Source organism: Trichoderma reesei (assembly GCF_000167675.1).
Source record: "Trichoderma reesei QM6a unplaced genomic scaffold TRIREscaffold_2, whole genome shotgun sequence".
NCBI classification, from domain to species: domain Eukaryota; kingdom Fungi; phylum Ascomycota; class Sordariomycetes; order Hypocreales; family Hypocreaceae; genus Trichoderma; species Trichoderma reesei.
In genome coordinates this window covers 169271-181834 of record NW_006711149.1, presented here as the reverse complement: position 1 = coordinate 181834, position 12564 = coordinate 169271, and the positions used below count along the sequence as shown (strand labels likewise).

At 52.7% G+C, this 12564-nt stretch overlaps 3 protein-coding genes across 3 annotated transcripts; 1 reads left to right on the top strand and 2 right to left on the bottom strand.

The window, feature by feature from the left end:
• Nucleotides 1–956: 956 nt before the first annotated feature.
• Nucleotides 957–2734, bottom strand: TRIREDRAFT_74580 (uncharacterized protein). Its single transcript, XM_006962008.1, has 3 exons — nt 2524–2734; nt 2015–2468; nt 957–1942 (listed from the first exon to the last, which is right to left on the bottom strand). The coding sequence occupies exons 1-3, from the start codon at nt 2701–2703 to the stop codon at nt 1227–1229; spliced, it is 1350 nt and encodes a 449-aa protein (XP_006962070.1). The 5' UTR covers nt 2704–2734; the 3' UTR covers nt 957–1226.
• Nucleotides 2735–7224: 4490 nt separating this feature from the next.
• On the bottom strand, nt 7225–8218 carry TRIREDRAFT_55561 (PTH-type GPCR protein; the record flags this gene model as incomplete). Its single annotated transcript, XM_006962007.1, has 3 exons — nt 7225–7414; nt 7514–7952; nt 8011–8218. Coding segments are annotated over 3 exons (837 nt in total), but the record flags the coding sequence as incomplete, so codon positions are not given.
• A 1293-nt stretch (nt 8219–9511) lies between these two features.
• On the top strand, nt 9512–11634 carry TRIREDRAFT_120008 (GMC oxidoreductase). Its single transcript, XM_006962216.1, has 2 exons — nt 9512–9803; nt 9860–11634. Exons 1-2 carry the CDS (start codon nt 9585–9587, stop codon nt 11453–11455), a joined length of 1815 nt encoding a protein of 604 aa, XP_006962278.1. The 5' UTR covers nt 9512–9584; the 3' UTR covers nt 11456–11634.
• Nucleotides 11635–12564: the final 930 nt, after the last annotated feature.

Genomic DNA, 12564 nt, shown 5'->3' with positions numbered 1-12564 from the left:
TCCTGCAGACGCGAGCGGATACTTTATGGAGTACATCCGCCCTCTGAATGAACACCACACCAAGTATCTCATCAGACGATATTTGACTCGCAGCGCACAGGGCCAAGCTCTGAGCACATGCCAATCCAAACACTTCCTCGCAAAGGTCTACCTGGGAGATACCAAGCCATTGTCCGATCCATCGAATGCTGACCTTCATGACCGCCCGGCTTATTTGGACCACCTACTCGCGGAGCGGGTCGAGGTATCCTATCTCGCTGCCTCGATGGGTGCAACGCTCGCCATACTTCACTGGAGCTGCGGCGTTGATGCTCGCGGCGTCGAATTCGTCCTTGGGAGAGACGTCCGAGGCCACGTGCAGTTCTGGTTGATCGACTTTGCCGATTGCGCAACATTCCCAAAGACCCCTGATGCGGCCGTTACGCAGCTTGTGGATGCGGTGATGGACAATGAGCCGTTCTGGCCGCGATTCATCAATATCAAAGCCCTGAGAGATCTTTGGGCATGCTTCAGAGATGCTTATCTAGAAACAAGCGCTTTCATCATGACCGACGCGATGATTGATTTCGATAATGATGCTTTGAGAACACTGCCCTGCTTGTTCATGATGGAGTTGGAAAAGATTAGAGGTTCAGGCCAATTATTGGCATAAATTGCCGCCCTCAACCTACAATTGTGTGGATTCCTTTGAATCGCTTTGTGGACACTGTCCTTCTCATTTCCATTTTTCTCTTTTCCATCACTCTCCTCTGTCTTCCTCTCTATTTGTGTTTTAACGAGTCCTCTTGCTTTTCCTTTTCTGTCTTTTTCTCTTCTTCCTCTTTCTTTCTTTTCCTTTTTCTTATTTGTGCTCTTCCGTTTCTCTCTGCTTTTCCACCGTCACTTCTCTTCCACGCATCAGCCTTGTGTGAACACGAAACATATCGTGACTACCAAAAAAAAATGTTCGGCATCATTCCTATGTCTGCCGCAACCAAAACACAGCAAGAATCATGACTATACGATTACGGCAATGAGGGGCGCAAGGCGCGGCATCGAAAATCAAAACATTGTTCCATTTCCAAAATGTCCTTCTCTACTTACGGAAGACATACTCTTGTGCGAACAAACCGACCAGGCGGGGAAAACAAAGAACGTTGAAGAAAAGACAGACCAGGAAACAGGCAGAGAGGTACAATCCAAACGTCTGCACTCTGTGTTGTTGTTCAACACATACTCGCGCGCCTCTAGAAGAAGTGTCCCCCTGGTACCGCAAGGAATATCGCCATGCAGATGAGACCAAAACCAAAGCCTGCCAGCAATGCTTGGCAGAATATGGTATCCTGGATTTGCCTCAGAGCAGGCTCCTGAATCCAAATTTCGCGGTCGAAAATCTTACGAATAAGGTGCCTTTCTCGGTACTTGACCACCCACGGCTCATCCTCATAGCTGTTGTTGGAGCCGAAGGGTTCCATATTGCACATGCCGAACTCCTCACCATCATCCTGGGTGAACAGCTCCCATGGGCGGACGTGACGGTGATGTAAGCCGTGCAAGACGATGCACATGCCCTTGTAGGCGGCAACCAGGGTGCTCATGCCCAAAGCCCAGGCAATGAGCGGAAGAACTCGATAGCCGCGCCCGGCCTTGCTTAGGGTGATGATTATGGCGCTGATGAAGCCTACCAGAATGAGAGCGATACCGAGGAATCTAGCGAAGTATACACGAGGGAGGTTGCCATTGCAGATGGACCAGCGAATGAAGTTCGGGTGGGATTGGAGCCGAAGCGCTGCGTCAACGCTCTTGAAGAGAATCCGGAAGGCTGACGGATGCGTGGTGTACGCGAGCGCATGGACAGTTGCCCTTTGCTCCCACGCGGCCAGGTTGAGCTGCCGTGGAGCGCCCTCTATGAGGTAGCTTGTTATTATGCGGTTGATCTCCTGATGGAACGGCTGAATGGAGACTGCAGAGGCAATGGTCAACAAGAGCCTTTCTTTACCATCTGTGAACAGGTGCCTCTCTCTTGTGAACTTACAAGGAAGACTCGCTCCAGCCGCCTGGAAAGCTTCTGCAGCCAATGTGTGTGAACTGGCGTTGGACGTGGTGTGTGTATTGGAGTTGCCGCCGACGGTCAGAGCCTCCCATGACGCAGCCAGTGAGTCGTGATCCGAGACGGCGTTTGCAGACCTCGGAGGAGTATTGAAAGGATTGCCTCTTCTATCGCCGGCTTGCTTTTCAAAATCGGTCCCATTGAAGATGGCGGCCGTTGCTGCAGGCTCCCGCCTCATCTTATCGACCTGCTCTTTGCGGACTCTGGCCACAGCTTCGTCTTCCATGGCTTGTGTCCATTCCGGAGCCAGAGCAACCTCACTGCCCGTGGCCTCGGCAAAACGCTTCTCATAGCTCTTGAACCAGAGGTAGAATTGGAGGTTTTCGGCCGCATGTTCGACATAGACGAGATAGTTCATGAAGTCTCGGATGGCCATGGGCTTCAGAAAGTATTAGAAGAAGACACTGGCGGAGAGCAGTTCCTTGCGGGCTTACCGGACAAGTCCCACCATTGATGATTCTATCAAAGCTCAAGGCATCTGGAATGCCGGATGAAGCGCCAGACAACCCCGACTTGACGGATCCTTCAGCTTCTTCTGACGTCTCTCGACGCTGGCGATAGGTGTCATTGTCGACCTTCTTGGGTCGTCGATACTGAAGAGAAAGAATCTTCATGGTGATGTCTGCGGGTGCAATCAACGATGAACAAACGAGGCGATATACGAAGACGCACCGGGAAAGCCCGTCGGCTACTTATACGACTCAATCAGGACCCTTGGGATGCCGATGCGTATGCGTATATATAAACGGAGTATCCCCGAGAGAGATCAGATACAAGAGGCGAACCATCGGTGGCCTACAATTATTGCTTTGCACCCGAATGCGTTGATAGCTCACAGGAGGCTTATGCAAGGAAGCAAACATGGATCCACACCTTGACCAGGACGATGGCAGCGTATAGACTGCTTCCTCTCCGCCCGGGAAGGATGGATGAGACCTGCATCAGCAATCCCAGGAGACAGAGGGGTTAAAGAAGGCATTGCTTTGAGCAGGACGGAATCACTGGTTGAGATTGGTGAGGGGGGCTGCCCGCCACCTACATCCATGAAGCGCCTGGGTTCCAAGGCCTGAACTGAGAACCAACTAGCCAGGCACGACGTGGACGGCGATAGTATGGCTGATTTGGCCGATGAGTGGCCAGGAAGCATTGGCTCAGAAGCCCCGATGGTATGGCCAAATGGCTGAGGGCTGAGATCGCCGGCACATCGAGAGATCCAAGGTTCCCACCATCCAGATCCAGCCAAAGGCTGGCGCCGCCTTTCCAATCCCCCGAGTTGCCTGGCCTCCCCGCCCTCTGGAGGAGCGGGACACGGCACGTGTGAGCGGTGCTACTCCATCCTTTCCCGTCCTGTTCTTTGAGCCGAGACTCGGTTGGCCATCACAGACATCAAAGCGCCACCGCACTAAAACAACCTCCTCGCTTTCTTAGCCAGCTCACGGATGACTGCTCCCATGGGTGCAGCATAGTAGTACAATGCCAGGAGGTCGAGTTCAGCTGCGCCACACGCGAGGGTTTTCAGAACTATCTCCTCCAGAGTGGAGTAGCTGGTAGGGAACAGGAAGAAAAAAAAAAGAAAGAAGAGCGGGAGGGGCAAAGCACATGGACGATCACGATGGGAACGTCGAGATTTATATCTCAATTCTACCTTGACGAGGGCGTCGCGGAGACGATCACTTGTCTTTGGAAAGACGTTGATTGCAGGGGAGAGAGGTGTCACTGATCACCTTCTCCAGCACTGCAACAGAATGACTGGATACGAGTAGCGTTCTTATCCAATTTGAGCTCAACAAGCACGCCGTTGACACAGGCGATGGGTTTCAAACGATGAGACATGAATTTGTCTCGCCCTCACACCTTGAGGCAAATTTGCCCCTACCTTTTCGAGCCGCCGTCCTCCTCTTCTGCTTCACTGCATCGACATGCATCGGCTACAACCAGTACGCCAAATTGAGACGGTGACCAGCACAGCGGAGTGACGGCATTGTCATTTTTGAGACCTCGTCGAGCATCTAAACTAGCGTCCCCAGCTGGACTTTGGAGGCCAAGCAAGAACGGGCGAATCGGATACAGTACCATCAGGGCGCCCCGTCTTTCTATGGACAACTCCCTCAAATGTCGTGTCGGAGCAGGATGTGATATATGCCAGTCCCTCACAGCTTGCAGTTTCCGGGCTTTTTTAGAGGGATGCCCCGTTGCTTGGTGGTTGCAGGTCCCGGGGGTTTCTAGCGTCAACCTCTGATCAGAAGCTGGACTCGGCTAAACTTGACAGTTCTTGCGTCCTTGCAAGACGAACCGTGAACCTGCTACTCCGCCCTGGCGTCGCAAGCTCCAACGGACCACTTCTCCCTTGCATCCGCCACAACGCACTAGACTGAGACGCCAGCAGCAAAGGACATCCATTCGGAGCCGTCGCTCAGGTGCCCCCGCCAGAAAGCAGTGCTACGACTTGTCTGCAATCAAGATGCCCAGCATCTGCCTCCTTGAATTAGGGGCCTGGAGACTGGAGTGAAAGGGGGCTGGACGCAATCTATTGCAACTCGGCACGATGCATGCAGTGTCGCTCTGCAGCTGCAGGACTCGCATGTCGAGGAAGATGCCATGCATATACGGGTACTAAGTACTCTGCTGTACTCCTGGCTTTGAGAACGGGAGATCGACCACGGGCATCGCCGGGATGCAACCCGCGCTGAGCCTCCAGCCCTAACAAGTTTTCAGCTGAGTTGGGGACCGTCGGATTGGGTCCCCGGTTCACTATCTCGCGCAAGCCGATCGATCTTGGGCCAGCACTTTGCGCCAGGCTCTGGCTATCAATAGCATATGAAGCCGTTCGTCCACCACATACACAAAGCATATACGGCTGCACTGGATGAGTCTGGTGGCCACGTCAGTTCAGACCTGATACCATCTTGCATCTGGTTCTTTGAATGCCTCTGCTAGGACTCTAACTTTTTGTTGGGCATTACAAAGTACAGAGCGCGACGTACCACTTCACCACTTCCACTCCAATGCCTCGGGTCCGTGCTCTGAGCTTGTTTGCCATTCCTCCCCATAGTGTTCAGGTCGAGTCTGATGATTTGTCTTCTCTCGCTCAAAACCAATGGGTATCTCTATACAATTGACAAGCTCCATTGACTGATTCTTTGCCGATCACCAAGGGTGACACGCAATCAACCGTCACACACTGAACCCGACCACCCCGCACCAAACTTCAGGAGGAGTGTGTCTTGGCTGGAGCCAGTGCAGTTCACCGTCATAAACGCAGTCGCCAATCAGCCGCCGCCAACAGGACATCGCCCCTTTGATATCGCTCTAGGTCAGCCGAATAGCTCTGAGCTTTCGATAGTGTATGCAAGGGGACATGCGGCGGGAAATTCGAGCGTTAGGGCACGGCTTCATGGAGTTGTTTTGCCGCCTATCGGACCCCTGAACATTCTAAATGACGAAAGGCGCGGCCATCAGGCCGCGCCCCTTTGCAAAGTTGACGGCGCCGGGTGCTCAGACTTGCTCAATCATCAGAAGGCTTCAAAGCACTTCTGTCATTATTGACAGACACAGCATCGACCACCGTCTAGTCGATTGAGAATTTTTCTCAAGCATATGTCTCTCTTTTCCTTGTTCTGCCCCCCCGCAGTGCCCCAATCAGGACCGCATGATGGGGCGTGCAAATGGCGACGCGGATGGCAGTACGAATACTCTCTGCTGAGTACACTTCCCATCCCAAAGGCATCATCAACCGCTTGAAGTCATCTCCGATAAAGAATCGGTGGCCGAGACGCATCTCAGTTAGTTGTATCTAGTGGAGGTCCTCCGGTGCCGCCAACTTTCGGTTCGACGCAGCCCTCGCCAAAATCATATCGGGAAGGGATGCTGAGACGCAGGCCACCGGACATGGAAGCTACTCTCCGCCTAAGGTGAAGGCAGAATGTTCATGACAGGTATTGACTAGGCGCGATATTTCAGTGAAAGCACGAAGCTTGCTTCCAAAAGCCAAGAATGGGCGAAGTGGAATGGTTTTCCAAGACTAGTTGACTCTGCTGATATCCTATCGTCCTTGTATGTTTATGGCCAGTCCCATGCAGCCATCTACATTTTTCCGCCAAGCACCGCAATCGACGCCAGAATTGATCATCCACTGGTCATCGATGGACTTCCAGCTTGACCCTCTTTCAGCTTCTTGTGGTCTTGGCAGTATGTTGCGGATAATTCCAGAAGGAAATCACTCCATGATGAGGCTTCTGTTAAGCGAAGGCAGGCCAAAGCGTGTATCGAGACCCTTGTTCCTCTGTCTTGGAAATCGATTCAGATCTGGCTGTTGAGAATCAAGATTCTGGTCACACATCCCTCTTATTGTCTGTCGCCCCAGGGGACATCAAGATTCGATTGCCCACGGCCAGGTAATTTTGGCGACTGTGTGAGTAACTCGTTTCTCGATTGGGAAGCATCTGGCCAACCCGAGCCGAAACAACAACATCGGGCCGCCAGATATGTATGTCGACGAAATTGACGCCGGCGTCCTCTGTCAGAATTTACCATGCATCTCAGGATGATCCTATTGATACCATGGTCGCGAATACTGGCCTTGACATGATAACGTGCTCTAGAGGAGATGCTCTCTCACAAGTGTTCCTGTGTGAGCACCGGCCGGCTGGTGGATGGAGAACGCTGGGAACCAGGGGTGATCGGAGGGGTTTCAGCGGCTCTCGAAGTCATCTACCGGAGTGGCTTCCGAGTATCATTTCTTGAGTAACAAGACGACATTAGTTGGCGGGCACGATAAGCGGACGGGTGAGGGCCTGACTCACATGTCCAAAGTTCGCATCATCCGTCTCAGCCAGTGGAAAGAAGCCCAGGGCACCCTATGCTTGAGATCGATGAATCTCCCACTTACTTTCGACGAGAATGGCACCTCCTCGCAAGCGATTTTGCCCAGAAGGCTCGCGCTGCAGGGGATTCAGATGTGTCTGACTTCCTTCTGGGCTGGATGCTTGCACGACAGACACAGTCGTAGCGTGGTTCGTTTCTGCACCGTGGTCATAGATCGATTGCAGTGCGAGCGTCTCAAGGCCAGGACGCTTCCTTCTGCTGCGACGTTTCGAGCCTTGTTGTCCAGGATGTTCGAAGAGGCCGCATCTTCCCAGCTTTCTCGCTCCTCGACCTTTGGTGTATTTCACGACCAGTGGGCCCAGCATCGGCAGTGACACGCAAATAATGCCAAGATTGGCCTCAAGGGTCGAGAGAAAGTCGGCCCACACCATGGTGCCTGTTACATTATCCATGTTGAGATGCGTCAACGTGATGATCCGACAGACGGCGACGACAGACACTCTGCTTCATTGACCGGGTTGTTAGTACAATACTCTGCGGTTGAGAAGAAGCAGGAGGAGAAGAGAGGGAAAACTACTCGAGCAACGCAAAAGCACTTACAGCAAGCCGGTCAAGAAGAGTATTGTCAACGCAACCTTCATTTGGCTCCTCGTGTTTAACGTCCATATTGTGCGTAAAGGCAATGTGAGGATGATGATGTCGCTTATGATGTTGTAAGCTCCGACTGCGAGGAATGTCGCGATTCGGTCTGCGCAAGTGCCCCCGACAAGGGGATTCCAGGTCGCTTCGAAAGGCCGACAGACGAAGAAGAACATGAGGACACTGCCCAAGCCCCATAACGAGACAATACCGATCACAATCTGGGTAGCGATTCGCAACTTGCTGTTGGGAAAGACTCGGAGATAGAAACAGAGGATGCTGAGTTTGATAATGGTAATGCATGATGTGTATGACAACGCATATGCAATGGTCAGCTTCAAGATGATGACTAGATTTGGCTGCGTCTCGGAAATCTGGCGTCCAACTCCCATCGGGGCATCTAGAGATGTCTGTCAGCAGCCGTCTGGCCCAGCCGAAGGGGCGCGGATGTAGCCTACAGAGGCCCTGGATAACAAGCATGCCAATGCCCAGGGGCATCGAAAGAAGTATCAAGTAATCATCCCACCAAAGCTTTGCGCCGGTCACGATGCGTGCAAACACGCGGAATCCGACAATGACGACGGCAGCTCCTACGAGGACGCTGTTGATGATGAGATGCGTCTTCACCACCGGAAGAATTGGGAATGTGACAGTCTGCAGCGCCATCCTGCTGCCGTAGTTCGTTTTGATGCCGTAGGATCATCACACCATTTCGCTCGCCGAGCATTCGGCAGGACTCGGCCAAACGGACTCGAGCGTGCGGCATCCTTCCTGATAAAGAACTATACTGATCGTATGAGGGCATGCTTCCGGGTGTTGGTCCAACACTATGCCCCCAAATCCTTGGCCATAGAGTATACTATGGCATGACGGATATTGGGGCCAGGTCGGAGAGAGATAATAAACGTCGTCAAAGACCCGCGACCCCTGTCGGCCAGCAACAAGATCGGCAGATAACCCTGTGGGATGCTTGCCCAACACTCTTTCTAGGCAGGGTTGGATATCCGAACGGCATGCGTAACTTTGTCCAGGTACTACGACGATGCGGGCAGTCCTTGGGCCAGCGGCAGAGTAAGGTAGCTCTTTGTCATACTTGAGCGGTATAACAAATTTGTTAGACCCCGGGCGGCGATGCATGATGAGCGGTCAATCGAGACCATGGCTTGCTCTTTGCTCTGGGGTCCATGCGTCCTAAAAGTCGCTGTTGGTTATTCGACTTTCGTCAAGGATCAGATCATCGTGTGAAATGGTTTGTCTGGTGGAGACATGTTGGACCCAACAGAAGAAGAAGGGAACACCAACTCAAATACGAAGTGCCACGGACGCCGGCTGTACCAGTGCTCAGACTGTGAGCACGGATATGAGAAGAGGATACTAGAGCCGTTGCTGAAAACCGATCAAATATGTGACACGAAGTATTGGCGAGTTTCGTAGAGCCGTAACTTTCGGCTCTTGGATGCATGCAAGACTGATGCGGCAACCAGAAGTCGTTACCCGCAGACGACAACAGCCTGCAAACCAAGGCTTCTTGTGCTGCCGTCAATGAGTTGATTGAGCAGAGTGAGTTGAGGGCATAAACGGGAGCGAACTGAAAATGTATTTAGCTGGTATGCCCGGTTACCACTGCAACGAACGGGACAACTGCTACCTTTGTCCGTTTGCCAACCACGTGTTAAATTCCTCGGAAATCCTCAAAGGCCGTTGATGGAAACATCCTTGACTGATGGGGGTCGCATCGCAATTTCTGGAGGAAACACGTCTCTCCCTGCCGTTGAAGGATTCGTGCAAGGGAGAATTGCACATGTGTCCCAGAAGGTTGCAGTACAAGGGAGTTAATATGATTAAGCCCGTCGTTGGCTGAATCATGGCTGGACAAGGTCTGGCCGTCGGCAAAGGCATATGAATAGGCGAGGAATCTCCAGATGAATTTTCCCAACCCTCAAATCATTCCTCGTATTCGTGGCAAGCAACCTCGTCAGTTACCTCCATACAACCAGAGGTTCGGACGCATTGTCTTGGCCAGAAAGCGGTCATGGGTTCCGCCGTAGACGTTTTTGACTATATCATTGTAGGAGGCGGCACAGCCGGACTGACAGTTGCCAATCGCCTGACCGAAGATGCGGACATCAAAGTATTGGTGATTGAAGCAGGACAGGATCGCACAAATGACCCTCTGGTTCAGATCCCAGGCCTCGTCGTGGGAATGTACGGCAAGCCGGAATATGATTGGAACTTCAGCTCGACTCCTCAGGTGAGAACGCTCCCGTATGACTGTCGTCCGGACATTGGACTAAAGCGCAGAACTAGCCGGGTCTCAACAACCGTATCATCAACCAGGCGCGCGGCAAGCAACTGGGAGGTTCTTCTGCTCTGAACTTCATGATGATGTTGTATCCTCCAAGAGGTAGTCTGGACGCTTGGGGTGCTTTGGGAAACAAGGGTTGGGACTATGATGCTCTGTCACCGTACTTGAGCAAGTTCGCAACGTTCCATCCCCCTCCACAAGCCGCGAAAGATGCCGTGGGCCTCGGGAACCACGACGACGCAGCGGTCGGCAACGGGCCGATCCAGGTGTGCTTCAGCGAAGGTTATGGCAAGCCGAACAAGGCCTGGATGGAGGCATTTGCCCACCTTGGACTGGATATGAAGACCGATCCGCGGACCGGAAAGGGTCTGGGAGCATTTCAGCAGGGTGGCAGCATTGATCCCGCCACCAACACTCGAAGTCATGCCGCTAGCGCCCATTATACTCCTGAGATCGCGAGCAGGTCGAATTTGACGGTCATCACGGAGACGGTCGTCCAAAATATTATCTTCGACGCATCAAAAGACGAGCCTGTTGCTGTCGGTGTGCTTGTTCGGACCCGGGCGGGCGCCGAAATGACGCTCTTGACTGATGGCGAGATCATCCTGGCTGCAGGAGCCCTCATGTCGCCCCAAATCCTCGAGCTGTCTGGCGTCGGAAGCAAGTCCCTCCTTCAGAGCTTGGGCATACCCGTTCTTGTCGATAATCCAAGTGTCGGCGAAAATCTCCAGGACCATCCCATCACATGCCAGTCGTTCGAGGTCAAGCCTGACGTCCTCTCAGGCGACGTGCTGAGGGATCCCAACGTCCTTGGAGCTCTTCTCCAGCAATTTCAGGACGGCGGTAAGGGGCCCCTGGGTCAGTCTAACATCAGCGTCGCGTATGTGCCCCTTGCGAATGGGGCGGGCGTCTGCTCTGAGGACGCCAAGAAGTCACTGTTTGCCTCTCACCGCGAACATGCGCAGACCCCTGAGGCAAAGATGCTCTGCAAGCTTCTCCAAGAGCAGGATGAGCCAGCCGTGCAGTATTTCTTGTTTCCCTCACAAGCACACACTGTCATAGACAACCCGTCCAGCATGGCCGATTATCTCTTGCCGACAAGTCCGGAGAATTACTTGACGGTCATGACGATGCTGAACCACCCATTCTCCCGTGGCAGTGTCCACATCACCAGCGCCGACGTTGACGAACTCCCTAGGTGGGATCCAAATTTCAACTCGAATCCGCTTGATCTGGAGATCTCTGGTCGCCATGTCCAGTTTGTCGAGTTGCTTCTCCGTACGGCTCCATTCGCAGATCTTTTCAAGCCTGGCGGTGCTCGCATTCCGCAGCTCAAGGGCGATACCCCAGATCATGCGAGAGAGGTTGTTCGGCAAAGTCAGGTTTGCTGCTTCCATCCGTGCTGTAGCTTGGCGATGAAGCCAAGGGAGACAGGAGGTGTCGTTGACAGTAGATTGAGAGTATATGGCACCAAGGGCCTGAGAGTGGTTGATGCCAGTGTCTTTCCAGTTCAAATTGCGGGGAATATCCAGAGTATGGTTTATGTCGTTGCAGAGAAGGCTGCCGACATTATCAAAGAGGACAGGTTGAGTAAGTGAGCGCTCCAAGAGGCAGACCGGGGCTCGAGCTTCTGAGCCAAGGAGCCAAGGTCAAGAGCTTGGTCAGGTTAGGATTGTTTCCCAGACACGTAATGCTGCTTCGCCGGCAAATCATGGGGTGGTAGGAAGAGCTGAAATTCCGAGAGAAGAACAAAGTACTCTGGCCAATAATGAGAGAGCTTCGCTTGTTGCATTCAACCAACAAATGAGACGTAAGACATGCACAACCGTTGTTCGGTGAAGCCGCGGGTTCGCATGTCTCTCAATGCCGAGGTTCATATGACGTGGGCATGGCTGTTCGCTGGAACTAGTTCGATTCTGCGGATGTTCAGACATCATCAACAATAATGCTGTGTGATGATGAGGTTCAGCCGACTCCTGAAGAGAACAGGGAGCAACCTCTTCGTCCGGTGGTGCTTTGTCAGGGGTTGGGGGGAAGTTTCGATGTTGTCGTTGTCGGCAAGGACTGGACTATTGCTTCTTGATGGGTAGTCAAGGAGAATCCCCGAATGATTGTTGTTGTGGCTTTTATTGTTTTCGTTTAATGAGGTTACCTGACAGGGGGGGGGCCCCAGCCTACTCAAAACGAATGTGATGAGGCCCATTGTGTGTCTCAGAGTACATGCTGGCAGAATTCGAAGCTGAACGAAGTGGTACGCATCCATTAGTCAAGGGTCAACCATGCTATGATTGCACTTACCGTGAGATTCGTCATGTGGAAAAGAGAAATATTGTGTGAAAAGTTAGTGGCATATTATACATCTCGATCGATCGGTCGTTCGGCCGGCCGGCTGTTCGTAGCATTCGTCGGTGTTGCTCTGGATTTGGGGCACGTTTGGTCGTTCGAGTATCAAAACTGGCTATTCGGTATTCGCCGTCGATTCCCATCCCGTCGCCTTATTCTGACCGGCCGGCTGTTCGTAGCATGTCGATATCCTTTGCCAGTTCACATTCCTCAATCCCCTTATTGTCCCTTGTATTCTGACCGGCCGGCTGTTCGTAGCATTTTCGAAGCGTTCTCTCGATTCCGTTAGCAACTCGTCCGTTTACGATTCATCATCCGGGTATCGGTGAATACGTTATTCGTCGTCGACTCGAAACATTGATCC

Coding starts and splice junctions, on each gene's coding strand:
- TRIREDRAFT_74580 (XM_006962008.1), bottom strand. CDS start 2,703: ATGAAGATTCTTTCTCTTCAGTATCGACGACCCAAGAAGGTCGACAAT. Junction 2,469..2,523: donor TCAATGGTGGGACTTGTCCG/GTAAGCCCGCAA, acceptor TACTTTCTGAAG/CCCATGGCCATCCGAGACTT. Junction 1,943..2,014: donor GGCTGGAGCGAGTCTTCCTT/GTAAGTTCACAA, acceptor TTGCCTCTGCAG/TCTCCATTCAGCCGTTCCAT.
- TRIREDRAFT_120008 (XM_006962216.1), top strand. CDS start 9,585: ATGGGTTCCGCCGTAGACGTTTTTGACTATATCATTGTAGGAGGCGGC. Junction 9,804..9,859: donor ACTTCAGCTCGACTCCTCAG/GTGAGAACGCTC, acceptor GCGCAGAACTAG/CCGGGTCTCAACAACCGTAT.